Source organism: Furipterus horrens, unplaced genomic scaffold (assembly GCF_987537825.1).
Source record: "Furipterus horrens unplaced genomic scaffold, mFurHor1.1.pri manual_scaffold_6, whole genome shotgun sequence".
Lineage (NCBI taxonomy): Eukaryota > Metazoa > Chordata > Mammalia > Chiroptera > Furipteridae > Furipterus > Furipterus horrens.
In genome coordinates, this window is record NW_028327176.1 from 183,835,679 (window position 1) to 183,854,659 (window position 18,981).

Here is an 18,981-nt window from a genome sequence, read left to right on the forward strand (position 1 = left end):
CCACAATTGGATAAAACGAGGTCATCTGTGAGAATCCCTCAGGAAAGTAAAGAAGCTGAAAATGAGCCATGAATATGTAATTAGTGGATTTCCTGGCAAAATGAACTTGTGGCTCATAAAATAGGAGCCCATCAACAACCAACACAAACCCTCAAAATCGGTTCTGGGAATCACAAAATTCTTCCCAAATCAGTAAATTAGTCAACAGTATAAGGAAAAATAAGCAGATAAAAGGGATTCAAAGTGACACGTGACAAAGACAAAAGACAACAGTGTCACGTGAACAATGTTGGTGACATGTGAGAAGAAAGGAAGCAAAAGAATGGAGTACAATTGTATAATTCAGGGTAAATGTATTTTTTTAATGTGGGTGGAGATCAGTGTTTACTAAACATAAAAGATTAATATCAGTAGAGGAAGGAATTGTTTTTAATCCAAGAGGTCACTGTGAACAAATTTTTTTTTTAAAAAAAGACCATAAGTTACCATGGAAACCATTTAAAAAATACTGAAGCAAACTTCACGACATCCAAGGAATTCAAAATCTTATATAAATCATTTGACCTTGACCCTGTTTGAGGCAGTAGTCAATTTCTTTTCCTCCTAGATATTTCCATTCATTTATTTGAGTAGAAGCAGACAGAAAATTATAATTTACCCATCCTTAGCATTATGACAAAGTTGCATATATTCTTATGTGATAACTTCTCAACTATTTAAATGAATACATGATTAACTGAATACCTATGATTAATATGTGCTTAATTAAATTACAGAATATCATACAAAAATCAGGAGCTATGTATTTAGGTGTGAATGCTACAAAAAAAGATGTGTCAATATTCTCAACAGCCCCAGTTACAGAGAAAATTTAAAAATGTAAAAATTTAAAAACCTGGAACATGAATTAGTTTTCTAATGTTCTTAAGATATTTCAGGGATTTAGCACATGAAATTTAAGGTCCAGTATTTATTTTCCCATTTTGGGCCTATATTTCCCTAAATTACACATAAATGGAACTCTGAAGTCCATGGGCATCTGTGTGGTCTTCATCCCTCTTATAGAGGCTACCCAAGGCCCCAGGCCCAAGCCAACACAGGCAGGGTTACACAGCTACCAGCTTGGTTAAAGATTTTCCTAAACGCAAACATAGTTTTCCGGTTACAGTACCTTTGAGAAGGGTCCAATCCTAGTCCCGATGGGGAGGAAACCCCAGAGTCCTCACAATGTCTCAGAAAGCTGAACAATTATAATGTCATACTTCTCATTTTCTTTTCTAGAAACTCTGTCCTAGAGGAGCTAAGTAAAAAAAGGCCAAAGCAATGAAAATAGATGACATTAACTCCACAAGGATTTTCTCCAAAACACAAGAGAAATGCCATTAGTTTGTTTTTGTGAAAAGAATCTAGAAAAATAATGTCAAGGGGTGCAGTGAAGATTTATGAGGGGAAGAGATGCACAAGGAAAGAAGGCACTGAGCTCCATCTGACACACACAAGTGTCCAAGATGACATCAATGAAGGAGAGCATCATTCTCACAGGAACCGTCTGTCAGTTCCCAGAGAGGGGCCCCAACCCCACAAGAATGGGGGATTGATTAGGGCCTGTGTGAGAGACCTTTTATCCTTAGGATACATTTTTGATTGGGCTCTACAGAAAGTACAGGATTATATTTAATAAATTCTTAAGGTGACTCTCTTATCCATTAACTGCCAAGAACCTTGTAATTCCATTGACAATGCCCAGGACTATCATTTTATTCCTCCAGAAATGATTTTGAACTATATGCACATGCACTTGCGTCTACTCAGGGCTCGGGCTCACACACACACACACACACACACACACACACACACACACTTATACATATATATATATATATACACACGTATTTCTATATACTGTAAACCTTTAGAAACATGAACACATGAAGAACGCCAGCATTCACACAAGCTATAACTCCCTCCTTGAACTCTTTCTTCCCTTGGATTCCAAATTTTCCTTCTGTCTTCTTTCTTTTCCCCACATGGACTGCAGCTTCTCACACATGAGACCTCCTCACTCTCACAGAAACTCTTTCTGTTTCTCAAACCTCATCTCCTTCCTTCCTGTCTGTCCTTGTTCCCTGGCTCCTGTCAACCAATCCCACAGCCTTGAATCCTATCTGTGTGCTTCTGATCTCCAAATGTTTTCCCCAGCTGTGCCCTCTCCCTTGATCTCTACAGCCATAACTACCTTCTTGGATGTTTGGGGGTCTACCAGGCATCTAAAATGTAATGTGTCCAAAAAACAACAGCAACAAAAAAATCTCTTGATTCTCCTCCTTCATCCTATTCCCAGCAGCCTTTTGTCTTTTCTCATTTCAAAGTGAAAAATAAGGCAACCAACTTTCATTCCTGTCTAACATACACCACATCCTATGCATCAGTAAATTATTTTGGTTTTCCTTTAAAAATGTATCTGGATTTTCACCACTTTTATTCCTAGCCACCATTTAAAATCTAGTTCAGGTCACTCTTATCTCTCTTATCAAAATTACCCCTCTCCTGGTCTCGCTGTTTCCACCATTGAATATTTATATTCTATTAAATATATTTTATTCACTCAACAAATACTTATGAAGTATCCACATTATGAAATGTACTATGTCAGTCAATGTGTAGGTCACTGAGGTGAATTTGACTCAATTTATACCACTCTGTACTTGGAGTGGGAGGATCAGATACGGAGACGTCACCGTGCAGAGCAATATTAAGTTGCGTAACAGTGCTACAAAGTGCTAAAGGAATCTAGACAGAGAAGAGATCATTTCTGATTATATCTACAAGAAATCTTCCATTGAGGAGGCTGTGGAGAAGGGCCTTTAGTTGGGCCTTGAAGACAGCTGAGTTTAGAAGCAGTCAATATTGATCATTCCTGAAAGTGCTCCGGGAGGAGGCAGAAGAGTCAGGGCACCTTGAGGACATTGCAAACAGTGTCACTTGGCAGATATCCAGGGTTGGGTAGGGGAGCAAGAGGAGGCAAATCCTAGACAATGAAGACGGAACTGGAATACGGAAGCCAAGCTAAGAAGATGGAACTTGAATAGGGAGGCCAAGAGTTAAGGAAGGTTTTCCCCATGGGAGAAACAAAATTAAAGTATACGTTAAAAGTAATTAATTTGGAGGCAACGTGTAGGAATGTTTCACGTCTTATTTATAAGCCTTTGACCCTCTTACTTTCAGAAGCCTGCCACATACTATATCAAGTTTTAAAAAGTTCACCCGTACCTATTAAATATAGTTGCACATATGTAATTTTTCAATTGACTTGATTTACATTTGACTAGTTGACATAATTTTAGTGTTTATAAATCTTTGTGAATTTGGATGTAGCAGTTTTCTTTTCTGTTTGAGAGTGAATATTTTTTGCAGACCACTGAAGCTCATAAAGGCCTCAGGCACTCTCTCCATAACGTACGTTGGATAAGATGCCTGCAAACAGAAAGGCTTGGAGGATAGGGCATTAAACAAATGTAAACTGTAGCTCATTGAAAAGTAATACGAACATGTAACAGACCTTTAGGACTCAAAGCATTGTAGTTGCAAAAACAGCACACACGTTTGAGAGGTTAACATAGTCAGTCACCCATTTGGGCTGGATGTGTGTCCTTAAAGCAATTTTAGGGCCAAAAACTAATTCTGATTTTAAAAATTCAGTTAAACACTCATTCAAAGAGGGCAAAGGAAGTAGGGGCTAACTTAACCGGTTACTTTCTTTGTGCTTAGATGTCTTGACTAATTTCATCTTTAATTCATTAATTTAAGGACTATGATTGATGCACTTATTCAACAAATATTTATCTAACTACAATGTTCCAAAATATAAAGAAATAATCGTTGTTTTGTGCTTAAAATTGTGTTCTATTTAGATTTGAGATGCAATCATACAACATTCACTGTAGAAAGAGATTAAACCAAAAGGAGAATTTCGGCCTGAATACAATAATTGGATTTTTGTCATTGTTTTGTGACTAAATAAGAAAATTTAATCTCTCTTAGCACTATAGAAATTAGAATCCTCACAAGTGGCAAACTATCCCTTTTCCCCTGCTTATTTAATGTTAAATTAAAAGAAAATTGCATTTTCATTATTAATTTATTATTGTCTATTGTATTTTTCAGTCAACTTTTTTTTGCTACTATGAGGTTTTCTTTCACAGTATAATAGATTAATAAGAATTATTATATTAGACCAAAAATGTTTACATTTTTTAGGAGAAGGCCATGATTTTATTTTTACTGAAGTGCCAGCAGATTTCGCAGGTATGTATCCAAAAGTAAATATTTATATTTTTCTCATTTGTTTCTCTTTGAATGTATTCATACGTTTTAAATATCCAAGTTTGACCTTGTAGTTGATTATCCTACTTTTTAATGAAATTGTCCTCTATATGATTCCTGAGTCTTCCCATTTGAATCTTTTCTGGAATTTATCACTTGTTCCATAAGACTGCATTGATGTCCCCTGCCTTACAAGAACCAACACTAATAAGTTAATTTAGAAATTGTTAAAGTTTAGTAGAGTAACTTAAAATAAAAATAATGCATGTGATAAAAGTCTGCTAGCAAATTCTTTTTAAGCGAACATTGTGTTACAAGCACTATGAAAAATTACAAATAGCCTTAAACTGTTGTCACTATCTTTAAGAAATTTATAATCTGAAGAGTTTAGCCATTTATTTTTTTTTAGATGTGACTGTAAACTAAAGTGACTCCATAAGCCACGTGTTAAATGGATCCCCTTAGCCTTCAAGAGCAGAAAATGTTTATATTAATTATGTGCATTTAAAATTGTAATATCCCTGTATTATGCTATCGTCCTGTATTTGCTTTTAAGGCTATATTTAAATTGATAAAAGTTACAGAAACACTTACTATTCTTAAAATCAAATGATACTGCACTGCAGTCTGTCTGCTCATCCATAATTCAGGATCCCAGCCTAAAACATTATGCTCAGACAAGCACAAATATTGGCAATGGTGAAATATTGAATGGTTACGATAGCAGCTAAATTATGTAGCAATCTGTGTGTGCACTTTAATTTTCTAGCTCTAGAAATAAATACGAAAAGCAGAAAAACAGCTAACTATTATGGTTGTGAACTAAATAAGCAAGACAGTAAAAACCAAGTTGCCATTATTCAAAGCTACAGGCTTTTAAAACAATTTTTTTTAATTTTAATTATTTTTACTTTTAATTTGTTTTTATTTTTTAATTGAATTTATTGGGGTGACATTGGTTAATAAAATTATATAAGTTTCAGGTATACAGTTCTACAATACATCATCTGTTTATCGTATTACGTGTTCACCACCCAAAGTCAAGCCTCCTTCCATCACCATTTATCCCCCTTTTCCCTCTCCTACCTCCTCCCATCCCCCTTCCCTCTGATAATCACCACACAGTTGTCTCTCTATGAGGGTAAAAAGAAAAAAAGGTATGTGTCTTTTTATTAGTTATACATGGATCTGATGTGACAATAAAATCCAAGGGAGGAGAAAAGTATTTGTTACTCAGGTTATCCAAGCAAAGGAAAGGAGAATCTAGAAGTACGTTCCTACGGATCTGAATTTTGAAAATAGAAACTCTGTTACTATTTAAGTTAACAGAATATTATGTTTCCTCAAATAAATTCCGTCATGTGTCTTAATTATCTGAGCAATAACACCAATCCTCCATTTATAAGGAACATGTCCACTGGTGTAGAGATTCCAACCTGGAAGCAGGGTTACTAAATACCCTTGACAGAAGCCAGGTCTCTTCTGCCCGGGGAGGCTCTTGCTTGGACCTGAAGCATCAGTAAGCTGCATAATGAGAACTGAGAACAGGAGACTCGCATCTCACCAGCTGAACCAGCAGAATTAATCCAGCTGATCAATACACTAACAGACATATCTGCCAGGGCCCCTTCCCTTCCAGCCGGTTCATTGTTTCCACTGATGCAGGCTAGGCTAAATGGGCCAGTACAGACCTTATATTTCATAGCCATTACAGGAGTATTTATGAGTATATATCATATATACACATATATATACATGATGAAGTCATTGATGCTCAAAGCTAATGATAACTATCTAGTGTTCAGGAATTTTCTCTCTTTCCAAATTGCAAGGTTTATTGTTCTAAATTTGTCAGGTACCTTTATGACACATTGTAATCTTTTCTTTGACTAGAAATGAAAAAAAAATACAGTAAGTGTAGTCACTTCGCTATGTAATAAAATTACTAGTTTTATACAGCATATAATATATAAGACCATCATCATTCCTCCCCAGATCTGAAAATCTGCAACAAATTATCAGGACGGTGCTTTCTCATCCAATTTTCTTCCATGGCTGTTGAAACAGCTCACCATATCACAGTATTTATAATTTTCAAAGTGCCCTTCATCTATTATCTCACTGAGCTCGGCAACAAACCCGAGAGGGCTAGTCAGGAGGACAGTCCACGGTTTGCAAGTGGGGTCCCTAAACTAGGGCACCCGCTGTCACAGGTGTGGGACAGGGGTGGGGACTCTGATACTTTACCCTGCTCCCCACATGGCTCAAGAAAAGCCACTTATAGTTAGTTCCACCACAAAAAAATACGGAATCAAACACTAGGCATCAGTATTCTCCTCTCATCCCCGATCATTACCTTAAAAGGATGGTCAGTCACACCAAAATAAAGACAAAGTGTCTGTAAACCTATAATCTGATTCTGAATTAAGTTTTTTTCAAATTTACCCTTTATAGTTTCCCCTTATTGCCAATCTCACCCAAAGATTATTCCCATTTAATAGACTCAAAGGAAAATCTTTTTTTTTTTTTTTTTTTTTTTTTGGCCTAATTATCTTCCCCACAGTCTGTAGGGTCCTGTAGGGTTCTTTTCCATTTTTTCAAAGATGAAGTCATTGAGGTATGAAGTGCACAAAATGGGTCAGGAATTCGCACCCAGTCCAACAGCCAAGACACGCACAGAGGAAGAGAGCCCCACGTTCTGTGTCCCATCTACCCAAGCAAAGATGTGCAGCTTAATTAAACTGGAGATCCCTGGCACTGGGCACACCCGGCCAGAGGTTTTTTTCAGCCGGTGGAGGTCTATGCCTACATATTCCACAGAGCCCTGTTCTTTCGTATCTAGCCAGGCTACTTCTGCCCTTTCTGGTGGGATCTTACAGCAATAAATGTGAACCAAGAGCCACTCACACTGAAGCATCAGAAGTCTGCCCGGTCACATGACTGCAGGAGCTTCTAACTGGCCGTTGCTGGCGGGGTGGAGAAACCCCACTTTCCCTCACCTCCTGACTTCCTAAAGCTGGGAGCACGCTCAGGGCTACGCTAACCAGACTTAAGTGTTGGGTCTGTATTTGAAAGCGAAGCGCGCCCAACTGGAAATGAATGCCGTGCCCACCAAGCCCGTCGCAGGTGAGAAAAGTGGGGCTCCGCCAGATGAACATCCTGGCTGGGGTGCAAACCCACATCGGCCACCTGCTGGAGATTCTAGAACACCTGGAGGCCAAACGGCAACGTTATTTTTAAGTTCTCTTGACAAAGACTAGAGCGAATCCCTGCTCACTTCGGTATTTTTATATTCTAAAAATATACCTTTGACACGTGGGAGAGGTAGCATGAGGACTGGGACAGAGAAGCAATCTTTTCACACTACATCTAAAGATGATTTTTTTATGGTTCAAGGAATATCCATGTTTACAGCAAATTGTCAGTTAGGAGTTATTTATGAGCTGCCATCTTACTGCGCTGTTAATTCTCTTCCCCCAGACAGTCTCCTTTTAGACGCACAACACTCGTAAGGAACGGTTCGGGTCCACAGGCTGCCACTAACCATTGATCCCGTCACATCATTTCACTCCTCGGGCCTCTTTTCCTCGTGTTGCTTAAAGATGTTTTTATATTTCTAAGGGCTTTCTTGTTGGGATAAGTAAGCTACTGGTTTATTTACTTGACAACAGTACATTAACTACTTACACTTTACCTTATCAGGGCACTGTCACGGTGTCTCGTGGTCATTTGTTACTGAAGAATAGTTTGCAATAACTCTGAGTTCCCACTGGACACTGAATAACCATTAAGCTCACAGTAACACAGACAAAAAAAAAAAAACAAAATAAGCACTTTGTCTTTGTCTTCCATAAAGAATACTGAATCTTAATATAGCGTGGACTAGTTTGAAAACACTGGAATAAAAGGCATTTTGCTCTTCCTTGTTATAGTTTCATAAAAATACAAGCAAACTGAAAAGGTCCTGAGAGAAACTGGTATCTAAAGTGTATTTAAAGCTACAACAACAAGCAACTGACGTCCGCTGTCCCTTACCTTGCAGCCTTTGCATCACATTGGCAATGTCCCGAGGAGACCGAGAGGCCGTCCTGGAGGCAGCCATGGTGTCTGCTGTAGCACGAAACCAATAGCAGAGACTTCACTTGAGGCAGCACAGGACTAGGCCACCTGCGATAACGTCCTTGAACTTCATTACATCTCTGGGGTCACAAAGAATCCCAGGCGGTTGAGGCAATCAGTGAGGAACAGCACTTCCAGAGATGACACCAATTCTTTTTCTTCTTTTGCTTTAAGGCCTTCCTCTCAAATAAACTCAGGAACCTGAAAAACAAAGAGACAACATACAATATTTTAAAAATCCACACAGGTCACCACGGAGCTAAAATAAGAACTATTGCTATTCAATTTGAACAGATGATTTATTACCAAGTGAAATGACTATTGTGGCTGTACTTACAAAGTACTAGGCGGATCCTAGGAATTTGTATGATGGCTGATGAAAACAAATACGAACACAAGACATAGGCAATAAAATTAGTAGCTAAAAGGAGAAGTATCCACTTTTACTCCATGCTTTCTTTTTAAACAATGAACTTTCTTCCTTGGTCTATGAAAGTGAAAGTACTTCAGCCACTGAGTTGTTTCTCATTACTCACGGGTTCGCCTACCTATGCTGTGTCAGGCTGCTTTGCACAACATATTTTGCCATTTTGTTTGTACACTTTCCAGGAATAAAATAAAATCTTAGCTCTTTATAACAAGCTGAGAAGTTAAAATGTAGAAATACAAAACTATTTCACTCTAAAAGTTCGAGTTTCCAATATTCTGAATTGAGAAGTCAAAAATAGGTTTGATTTAGTGTCATTTCCCTCCATACAGAAAGATTCTAAAGTAAGTTGTAAGGCTGGATGAGGGGTGGTTAAGCAGATATTTTCCTTCTAACGTCTTCCTGAATTCTCTGCTTTAGTCAAGTTTCATTCATAATTCTCCACAGGGGGAGGGGAAAAAGAGGTAGGAGAGTAGTTGCTGAAATCTTGACCTTGAGACATGTTCTTGGAACAAGAAATTTCTAACCGTAGGGTTAGCTGAAGAGAGGGTCTTGCCACAAATTGATGAATTAATAACAAAAATAAGAGGAGAGTGCAAAATATACCAGGGAAAGAAACTCAACTACAGAGCCAAATGAAGGAGGGCTATGTGAGAGTGACACATGACGACAAGTCACACTCACACCTGCGTTATGATGGATGAGGATGGAGGGAAGAAATAGGGTTGGGGGCAGGAGAGGATGATAAAAGCAAAGCTCTAAAGAAAACACAGCACCTATATGTGGGCTGGTCCCCCTGATAAAAGGAAAAAAGAAAACAAGAGGAGTCTATGAGAGCTATCGAAAATTATATTATATCCTGAATGTACACAAAGAGTATTATTTATCAAAGATTGGTTAAATAGTTTGCCCTGGCTGGTTTGGCTCAGTGGATTGAGCGTCGGCCTGCGAGCTAAGTGTCGCTGGTTCGATCTTCCAGTCAGGGCACATCAGAGAAGGAAAACTCGGACTCCAAAAAACCTCCGCTGCCTTGCAACATACCTCTTCAGGGGAAAGGCTAAGGGAGTAAACCCCGACAGAAAATCCGGAGCCGGAGTCCCTAAGGCGGTTTGACGTTGTAGTCAACACCGGCAACTCCTGCGGCGCACCTGAAGCCAAGCTGTATTGACTCCGTCTTTCCCTTGGACCCTTCAGCTGCGAAGAGAGGGGGGGTCTGCTGCATGGGCAACAGCAGACCCTCCATATCACCCCGCCCAGGCTCTGTAGCTTCAGCTTCACTGGAGAGGACACTCCAGCGTCATCGCAAGATGTCGATTCAACACGGGAGGAGACAGATACCGTGTCACTCCCGAGTTGGACTGCACAACCATTCTCGGCGGTGCAGATAGACTCTTAAGAAGCTACACCATCGTCTCTCGAGACGGACGGCTGCCGACGACAACGACGGTTAAATAGTAGAGTGTAATTACAACTGACTTTAAGATTTTTCTTATCAATACTAGTATATAATGGTTTCTGGTTAGAACACACGAATGCAAAGCTGATAGTAATACCTTTGTTAGATTACCATTTCCAAATGGCTGCAAAACATGGCACACTGCTACTGTCCCATATGAAAAAGCATCAGAAAGGTATACTGTACACAAGGGACTTGTAATGGTCACTTAGCGAGTTGGAGGGCAGGAGTGGGTGCAGGGAATAGCACTAACTGGTAAAAAGGCAGAGGCATACTTCTCTTGGAAAGACAACTACTAGAAGTATTTAGAACTAATACTTGGCAGCTTATGGGCTGGAAGGGTGCTTCTCAGGGTAGCTCTCCAAGAGACTCTCAGAAAAATAATCCCTCATGGCTGTCATGCACCAGGGCCTACAGCCCTGCTGTTCACTGTGTGCCCATTAGTAGCCTCCATCCCTAGGGAAAAATATTCCACCTGCCCACACACGAAAGCTACCTTAATCTGAAAACTAATAGACAGTGAGAAGTGCCTGAGAAACCTTAAAAGTGGCTCCTCTAAGCCGTCATAAAGTTCTCCAAATGCAATCCTATAACTTTCTGAGATCTACGTATCTATCTATTTACATATATACTAAGTAGGGAGGTTTTAATTCAGATAATCCACACCAAGCCATGCTCAGCACTGGAGTTCACAGATGATTAAGACATGACCACCATCATCATTCAAGAACTATGGAATTAAAAGTGATTTTTCTTTTAAGTCATTGCAGTACAGACCACCATGTTTCTCCCCTCTTCTGGTCAACATTCATGTTACACAACAGACTAATACTGAAATATGTAGCCATCCTTCCCTCTTTCGAAACCACATTGAACTCAGAATGTTTCTGCTGGGTCAACTTCAGCTTTTGCATCCGGTCTTATTTCTTTAGTATAAATAATGCATTTTGAGTGTCAGAGCTCAGTGGTGGGGGTACTAAGATGGATAGGACATATTATCTACTTCTTCAGGGGATTTCGAACATAGTGAGGGATATAACAAAAAAGGGAATATATCGATACCATCGTATGTGCAAATATGGAGATGAGGGACACAGGATCTGGGCACCAAGCTGATCTGGAGGTCCCAGAGAACGTCCTAGGAGGACGCTAACCTCTAAACTGAGTGTTGGTCAATAAGTTAGAGTTATTAAAAGGTGAAAAAGATGAACCACGCACTTCAGGCAGAATGAGCTCTTGAGTAAAGGCATGCACACGAGAAGCAGCATGATTCTCTGTGGGACTAGCAAGCATTAGAAAGTGAAGGACTTCTCCCCCAGGTGACATTCTGGAGTCGTATCTGGAGAAGGAGACATGGCCCTGTGCGCTGTGTTCAGAAGTTGATCTGAACTCTCAAGGAGGCCACAGGAAATGACTGATGGATTTTAAGCTGGAAGTGACCGGGTGTAATTTAGACTCTTTCAGCTACAGTTTTTAAGGGGAGGTTTGAGGGAGACAAGACTGAAAGATATAGGAAGATCACTTAGAAGGGTATCTCAGGAGTCCAACTGGGAGATGATGAGAGACTAAAATAGTACAGTAAGTAGAGGGCAAAACCTCCCCCAAAATTTAGGAGGCAAAATGTGCAGGACTTGGTGATTGGTCAGGGGCGGGAGACAGGGAGTGGGAGGTGGGGTGGACAGTGTCTCAGATGCCTCTCAGGACTGCGACTTGAGATTTCGTGGGCCATGGTGCCATCAGCTGAACTCAGTAGTTGAAGGCCTTGCAGATTTTACTTTCTAATACTTTTCACTTCAAACCTTCATATCCTTGCTTAACAGTTCTTCATTGCACCTTCACAAGACACCTATCCATGACACTCTCATTTGAAGAAATGCAAATGATCACTGCATACCCAGCGCAGGACTCCCACCCTGCTTGGAGTCCTCTTAAGTGCACCCATTCAGCATTATTTTCCCTCAATTCCTCCAACACTCCAATCTATGCCATTATACACATGACTTGCCATATATTTGTCACTATTATTAGTCTTATCTTACCCTAAGGCCTTTGTTAGTCTTATCTCATTCAAATTAGACCATGAACGTTTTGCAGGTAGACAGACAATAAGTCTTTATTTCTTTGACATCCCATCCACTGATCCCAAGTATATCCCCAAACACATTCTAGGCCTCAATACACATTGTTGTTGTATTAAATCAAGTTCATAATACTTTACCTCTATAAGCAACCCCCAGAAAACTCCTTCTTCCCCACTGCAAAAGAAGTTGATGCAATATCCTTCCTATTTTAGACACAAGATAAAATATCTGCATGTATGCACATATTTCCTCTTTTGCAAAATTATGATACTCTTGCTTTATATTGATATTTTAACTTAAGAGGACATACAATTTGATTTTTAAAAATCGAATTAATAAAACAAAGATCATAAAAGGAGCCTGGAAATTAGAAGATATGAATTCTAGGCTTAACTTTGTTCCAGCTAGTTGGGTGATTTGGAACTGGTTCTATGGTCAGCAGTCCTCAACAACTGCCTGTCCTGGGGAGTGGGGTACTGTAAAATGTACTCACTGAGGACTAAAAAGACATGTTGAGTCCAAATTCTGCCTCTTATTGTCCATGTGACCTTAAGAAAAGTGAATTTTTCTGAGTGCTTGCTTCTTCATCTATAAAAGGAAGTAACTTTATGCTAATCAGTTTCATTTTATCCTGTATACATTAAGGTAAAACAATCAATATGTCATGTTCTTAGCAGATCGTTTGGCATGTAGTAGAGTTTCAGCCAATAACCGGCCCCCATTTTCCTTCTCCAGGCCTCGGTTTCTCTACTACAATTTGAGAGAGTAGCTTAGAATGAAGAGATTCCCTCAAGAGTGTTTTTCAGGCCCAAAAGCAGTGGGAGAAACAAGTGACAGCTAAAACAACTACTGGTACAAGGTTATGAGATCTTTAAGTTCATGCTGTGAACTGGCTGATCGATGACTTGGCCGTGGTTGTGGGCATGACCTACAGACCCAGAACATTGGAGGAAGGTTCAGCACCATCAAGGTGCTCGCTATTCCCAGGGTAATTAAAAGAGTTTTAATGGGTGCAGGACATTGTGAGGGGTGGGGGAAGGGAAGGGGAGCAACCAGCATTGGGATGGAAAGGGAGAATTAGGTAGACCTTGCTGGGTTGTACACCACTTAGCAGTCCTTGCACCACTTCCAAATCTCTCCAGCTGAAGGAACTGAGAGTTCAGTGTAGCTAAGTACATCGACCATACCTAGAAGAGAGGCAGGATTCTTGTATTTATTACTTTATACAGCAAGAGTGTATTGAGAAACTATTTGACAACAGTACTAAGCAACGAGCCATGAACAAGACTGATAAGTCCCTCTTAGAGCTTATGTACCAGAGGAAGAGATGATAAATCAACAGTACAACCAAGTAGAGTGACTGGTATAATGGAGAGACACAGGGTTCTGTGGAAACAAGCTGAATGCCCAATCAATAATCATTTGCTGTATTTATTGGGCAGGACGCAGAGGGGTTTTAAACCATCTGCTGTTTGGGATTCTCCTATCAAAACCATACACCCTTCTTAACACCAGCACCTGTGACCGCACCGTAGGGAATCATCCCAAAGTGACACTTCCAGGCCAAGCAGAGTGGACAACTGGCCATTCAAGTGATTTCTTGCTTGTGCCCCTAAAAAACAGTACACTAGAAAACGCTAGAAGAAACACTCCTAGGTCACAAGAATACATCTTAAAGAAATGCAAGTAAATTTCTAGACATGAGGAAACCAGAGCAGAAAATTCCAAACCCTGCAATAATCAGAGATGAGATGGCTCATTCCTGACTGAAGAGATGGGGCTGACACCACAGAAAAGAAATGGATTCACGGCACTTCGCTAGAGTAGATATGAAATAAGAATATGTCCTAATCATCTGGCTAAATAAGTTCAAGAAGAGCACTGCTATTAAAATCCACTATTAAACAAAAATAAAAAAGCGAATGAATGTATTTTGATCCCCTTCTATCTAAGTTCTTGGCTGGAATGAGTCTCAGAAGTGTCTAATTTTAAATTTAATTATTGTTTTTCTCTACCCTTTAGTAATGGTACTAATTAATAAAAGAAACTGAGATGGCTAAATGGTATAAAGATGGAAGATGGCTAAAGGGAGGAAGAGGGACACACTGTAGTTATTATAAATATATTGTTAATGTATGTGTGTGGGGTATCGGTGAATAGTACTAGTAACTATTCACTATTATGAAATGTTCAGGGTAACAAATAAGAATTGGTCCTTACCCTGGAAGTGCAAAAATGCAAACAAGTAATCGAAGATGAAGTACAAAGATGGCTGGCATAAAGATATTAAGTGTCATAATTCAACTTTTTTGTTGCAAGCTTGGAGTATTAATCAGGCCCAAAGACATCAGCGATCTGTCATACTCTGCTAGAGTATGTACCACACTCCTTGCCAAACATTAGCTCTGGTTGGATTAGTCCACAAGGAAGGACACATGAGCACACTGAAGAGGAAGAGCTATTCGGATTTCCTCACAGGGGGACGCAGGGTCCTGTGGCTGTCATCTTCAGGCCACAGGGTGTGGCTGTAGCATCTAGAGCTGGAGCCGCCCAAGAAAATGCTACCAACCTTGCCCAGCCATGCGTTCTTACATCCTGTTTCAACCACACCTCCTCTCATTTCCAAGAAGCTGTTGCATCGTTATCAGAGAGCAGGTCCTAGGCTAGCAGCCTACACATAGCACACAAGCAATTGTTGAAAAATGTTTACATGGCAGACGACCTTTCTCCAATCCCTACTCCTCTGCAGGAAAGACTCGAGTGAGAACTCTTGATATGGGGACAATAATGACAGAAATACAGCAGTGTGAAAATCATTACTTAAGAAAGATAATCAGCCATAAACAAGAAGAAAATCTTACCCTTTGCGACAGCATGGATGGACCTGGAGAACACTATGCTAAGTGAAATAAGCCAGGCAGAGAAAGACAGACACCATATGATCTCACTCATATGTGGGATCTAATGAGCAAACTGAACTAAACAAGCAACACACAGACAGACTCAGAAAGCAGCTCAGGGGTTGGGGAGTTAGAGAGCAGAGGAACTGAACGAAAAAAAAGGGGGGGCCCATGGACAAGGACAACAGTGTGGTGACTGCAGGGGGGAGGGGATAAAAGGGGATAAAATAGTAATGGAAAAAATACAATAAACATTCATCAATATTTAAAAAGAAAGGTAATAATGAGACCATAATGTAAAAGATGAGCAAATATTTTCACAGGCTAGCAATAGTATCTGAGTCAGCCAAGGTGTGCCTTTATCTTCTGCATGAAACATATCAAGTTAGCCTTGATCCAGCACATTTTCTTCTAAATTTGCCACCAAGTAATGAAGAGATTCAAAGACACACACACACACACACACACACGAGATATGTTCTATTACACTGTTGTTTCTGGTGATGTCAGGAACTTTTTATCCATACTCTTAATGTTTTCCATCATGGGGAACAGCAAGCCTTTCAAAGAACCAGCCTCATGACTCATGATTAAATTAGCGTTTTATGCACATGTGGGCCACATTAACAACCTTCGTCTAATTGCGATTATGACACTTTCTCTTGGATAGGTCTGGCTTCTGTATACAAATGTTTCCTTTAGGAAAGTGGCTCCCAGAGGAAGACAAACACAGGCAGTGAGAAAAGGAAACATAATAACAATTCATTTTGAACTTTCTTAACCTCCACAGAAAAATTGCAGCTACATCCATGTTTCCCCCTCCCTTCCCCACACTGAGATGCTCAGAAGTGAGCATTCCAGGATGGTAGGGCCAATTTCATGGCTGACAGGGCTCGCCGGACGGGACCTGCCTGGGTTTATGGATGAGCGCCTGAACTTGCAGCACACACGCCGCCATCCAGGCTGCACGGGGACACGGAACCTGCGTCCCAAAGGGCTTTCTCCGCCCTGCAGCTGATGGCTGCTTTATTTTGCACTGTCTTCCTGGCCCTGGCCTGACACCTGCCACCCTGGGAAGCACCATTTCACAGACCTCCTGGGGCAGCGATGCAAAATCTCTGTCTGGAGCGGAGATGAAAGTTATCTTGTCCCCTAGCGTAGGCTCTCCCGGGAAGCATTTGCTGGGGAGCAGCTGAGCAGAGTCTGAAACCCGGGCCTCAGCTCGGGCTTCCAGCTCCAGGCTGGGCGACCCATTCCCGCCGCCCCCCCCCCTCCCCTCCCCAGCCCGTCTTAAAATAGTCGGAGGTGGAGGAAGGGAGGCTCCTCTAATGTGTTCCAGGCTCCGTATCTCCCATCTGATAGTAGCAACAGTGCCGACCATCACAATAAGAGGGCGGCTGCCTTTTGCTTCTGCATCACTGGAGCCCAAGAGATGTGCCACAAGCGGAAATGGCAAGTCAGAGAGGGGGATATTAATAGGGACAGCTACGTACAAGATGCCAGGAGCACGCTCCCCACCTCCTGCCTCCGCATCCAAGAGTCGCACGTACACACAGCACTACCACCCCCCCCCCACACACACACACCGGAGCATGCAAGTACAAACTTGCTTACGATGTGCCTGCAATGCGCTCGGCTAGCGCCCGCTTTCTCGCCCCCGTTACGCCCACCCCCCTTGCCTTTTACCTTCTCTCCCCGAGGCCGCTGCAGGCTCCAGGCAGCGCCGCGAGCGAACGGCCGACCGCGGTCTCCCTAGCCCGGGCGCCGCTGCAGGGCTGCGGGGAGCCGGGCCGGCTCCGGATCCGCAGCCGCGGTCCCTCGGGCTCGCACGCTCACTCGGCGACCAGCTGCTCCGCGACTCTCCCCTCCCTCTCCAACCGGGTCCTCCTCCCGGCTGCACCCCGGGGTTTTAGGCCTCCCCCTCCTCCCCACTGCCTCCCTCCCCAGCGCGCTGATGCTCCTTTCCGAGGGGAAGGTCAGGTGGTGGGTTCAGTCCCCTGGCCGGTCCCTGCATTACCCGGAGTCGCCACACCACTCCCGGCCCCACGCCCCGCGCCAGGCTCCAGGTTGCGCTGGTCCCTGGACGAGCAGGGGGCGGGAGCCCGGAGGCTGGGTAGCGGGCCAGCCTTACCTCCCGGAGATGCGCGGCCTCGGGCAGGCGTTCCTCCGCAGCAGCGCAGCCCGTGCCGTGACCCACCCTCGCGGTGCGCCTTTCCACGGGGTTCACCTCCCTGGGGTCGAGGAGTAAGGAAATGGCCGAGAGCCCCAGCAAGAAGATGCGCTGCACCGGCCCCTAACTTTTTGCCTGAGGCGTCCACTGCCCGGTTGACCTTTTGGAGCAGAACCTATCTCGAAAGGCCGGGGAAGTGCCCCGATGGTCCCAGGAAGGAAGTGATGCGGTTCAATAAGAACATTCCACGGGCTCCTTTTAAATCGGCTTTCAAAGATAACAGCTGACCTTTTGACTGTCACATCAGCAGCAAGTACTTTGGGGGAGACTGGTGAGACTTTATAGGGTTTTGTTATTGCGGTTTCTAAAGCTTAGCTCTCTGGAGAAGGCACTTGACATCTTAATCGTACTTATTCCTGATGATTCATTAAAATGATGCTGAAGAATTGCCTGCCGTTTTTTCAGATGCACCCTTTCCGTCTATCTGAGTCTTTTATCAGAAGCCCTTCTCATGGTGTAGAAGAGATCCCAGTGTTGCTTAGTAGCATTGAGAGAGTTATTTTGTTGTGGTTTTATGGTTTCCAAGCAAAGTCAAACATAGTCTCTCTTCGCTGACAATGAAGTCCAAGTGCAGCAGGATTGGGACAGCTACAATAACTGAAGCTATGTTGCAATCATCTTAAGCATAATAATTACCCCCTCGAATCTTCCATCTGAACAAAACAGTGTTCTTTTCTGCAGATTTGCTGAATGGAAGGACCGGCTTCCAAAACAAAAGTTTCTCTTTCCCGTACTTGTTGCCAACACTTCACTATTTAGCTCTGCATTTCCTTCAAGTTCTCTTTCTTCTGGATGCCATTAAAATAATAGTAGTCATGTGCTGTATAATGATGTTTGGGTCAAAATAGACTGCATATACGCTGGGGTCCCATAAGATCATAATGGAGCTGAAAACTTCCTGCCACTTGGTGACATGCAGACATAGGAAGGCCTTGATGCAAAACAGGTTACATGTCTGTGGTGATGCTGCTATAAACAAGCCCACTGCCCACCAGTCCTATAAGTAGCACAGACAATGATGTACAGTATATAGTACTTGATAACAATAATAAATGACTCTGCTACCGGTTTATGTATTTATTATACTATAGTTTTTTTGAGAATCTTTCTGAAGTACATTTATAATTATTTTAGTATACTCTTTCTACTTATTAAAAAATGTTTGCCATAAAACAGCGTGCTGTGTTATGCCAGATGCAGCCTCATATACCTCATGTTTACCACTTCACTTGTTTTCTCTTGCCCTTGATTTAATCTTGTTTTGTACAGTAACATGCAATACATGCATGTCGCCTCGGAGCAATGGGCTCTGCCATTCAGCCTAGGTGTGTAATAGGCTAGACCATCTAGGTTGGTGTGAGTTCCCTCTATGTAGTTGACACAATAACAAAATTGCCCAACACGTTTCTCAGAACATAGCTCCATAGTTAAGCGTCATGACTGTA

General features: G+C 41.8%; 1 protein-coding gene across 1 annotated transcript in view; it reads right to left on the reverse strand.

The window, feature by feature from the left end:
* SYNE1 (spectrin repeat containing nuclear envelope protein 1) overlaps positions 1-17,730 on the reverse strand; it is a 423,836-nt gene extending 406,106 nt beyond the window's left edge. The window contains exons 1-2 of the mRNA XM_090279990.1: positions 17,438-17,730; positions 8,359-8,643 (exon numbers count right to left, since the gene is read on the reverse strand). Of these exons, the coding sequence (XP_090136116.1) occupies positions 8,359-8,425 (67 nt within the window). The 5' untranslated portion in view covers positions 8,426-8,643; positions 17,438-17,730. The remainder of the gene's footprint in view (positions 1-8,358; positions 8,644-17,437) is intronic.
* Between the last annotated feature and the right edge of the window lie 1,251 nt (positions 17,731-18,981).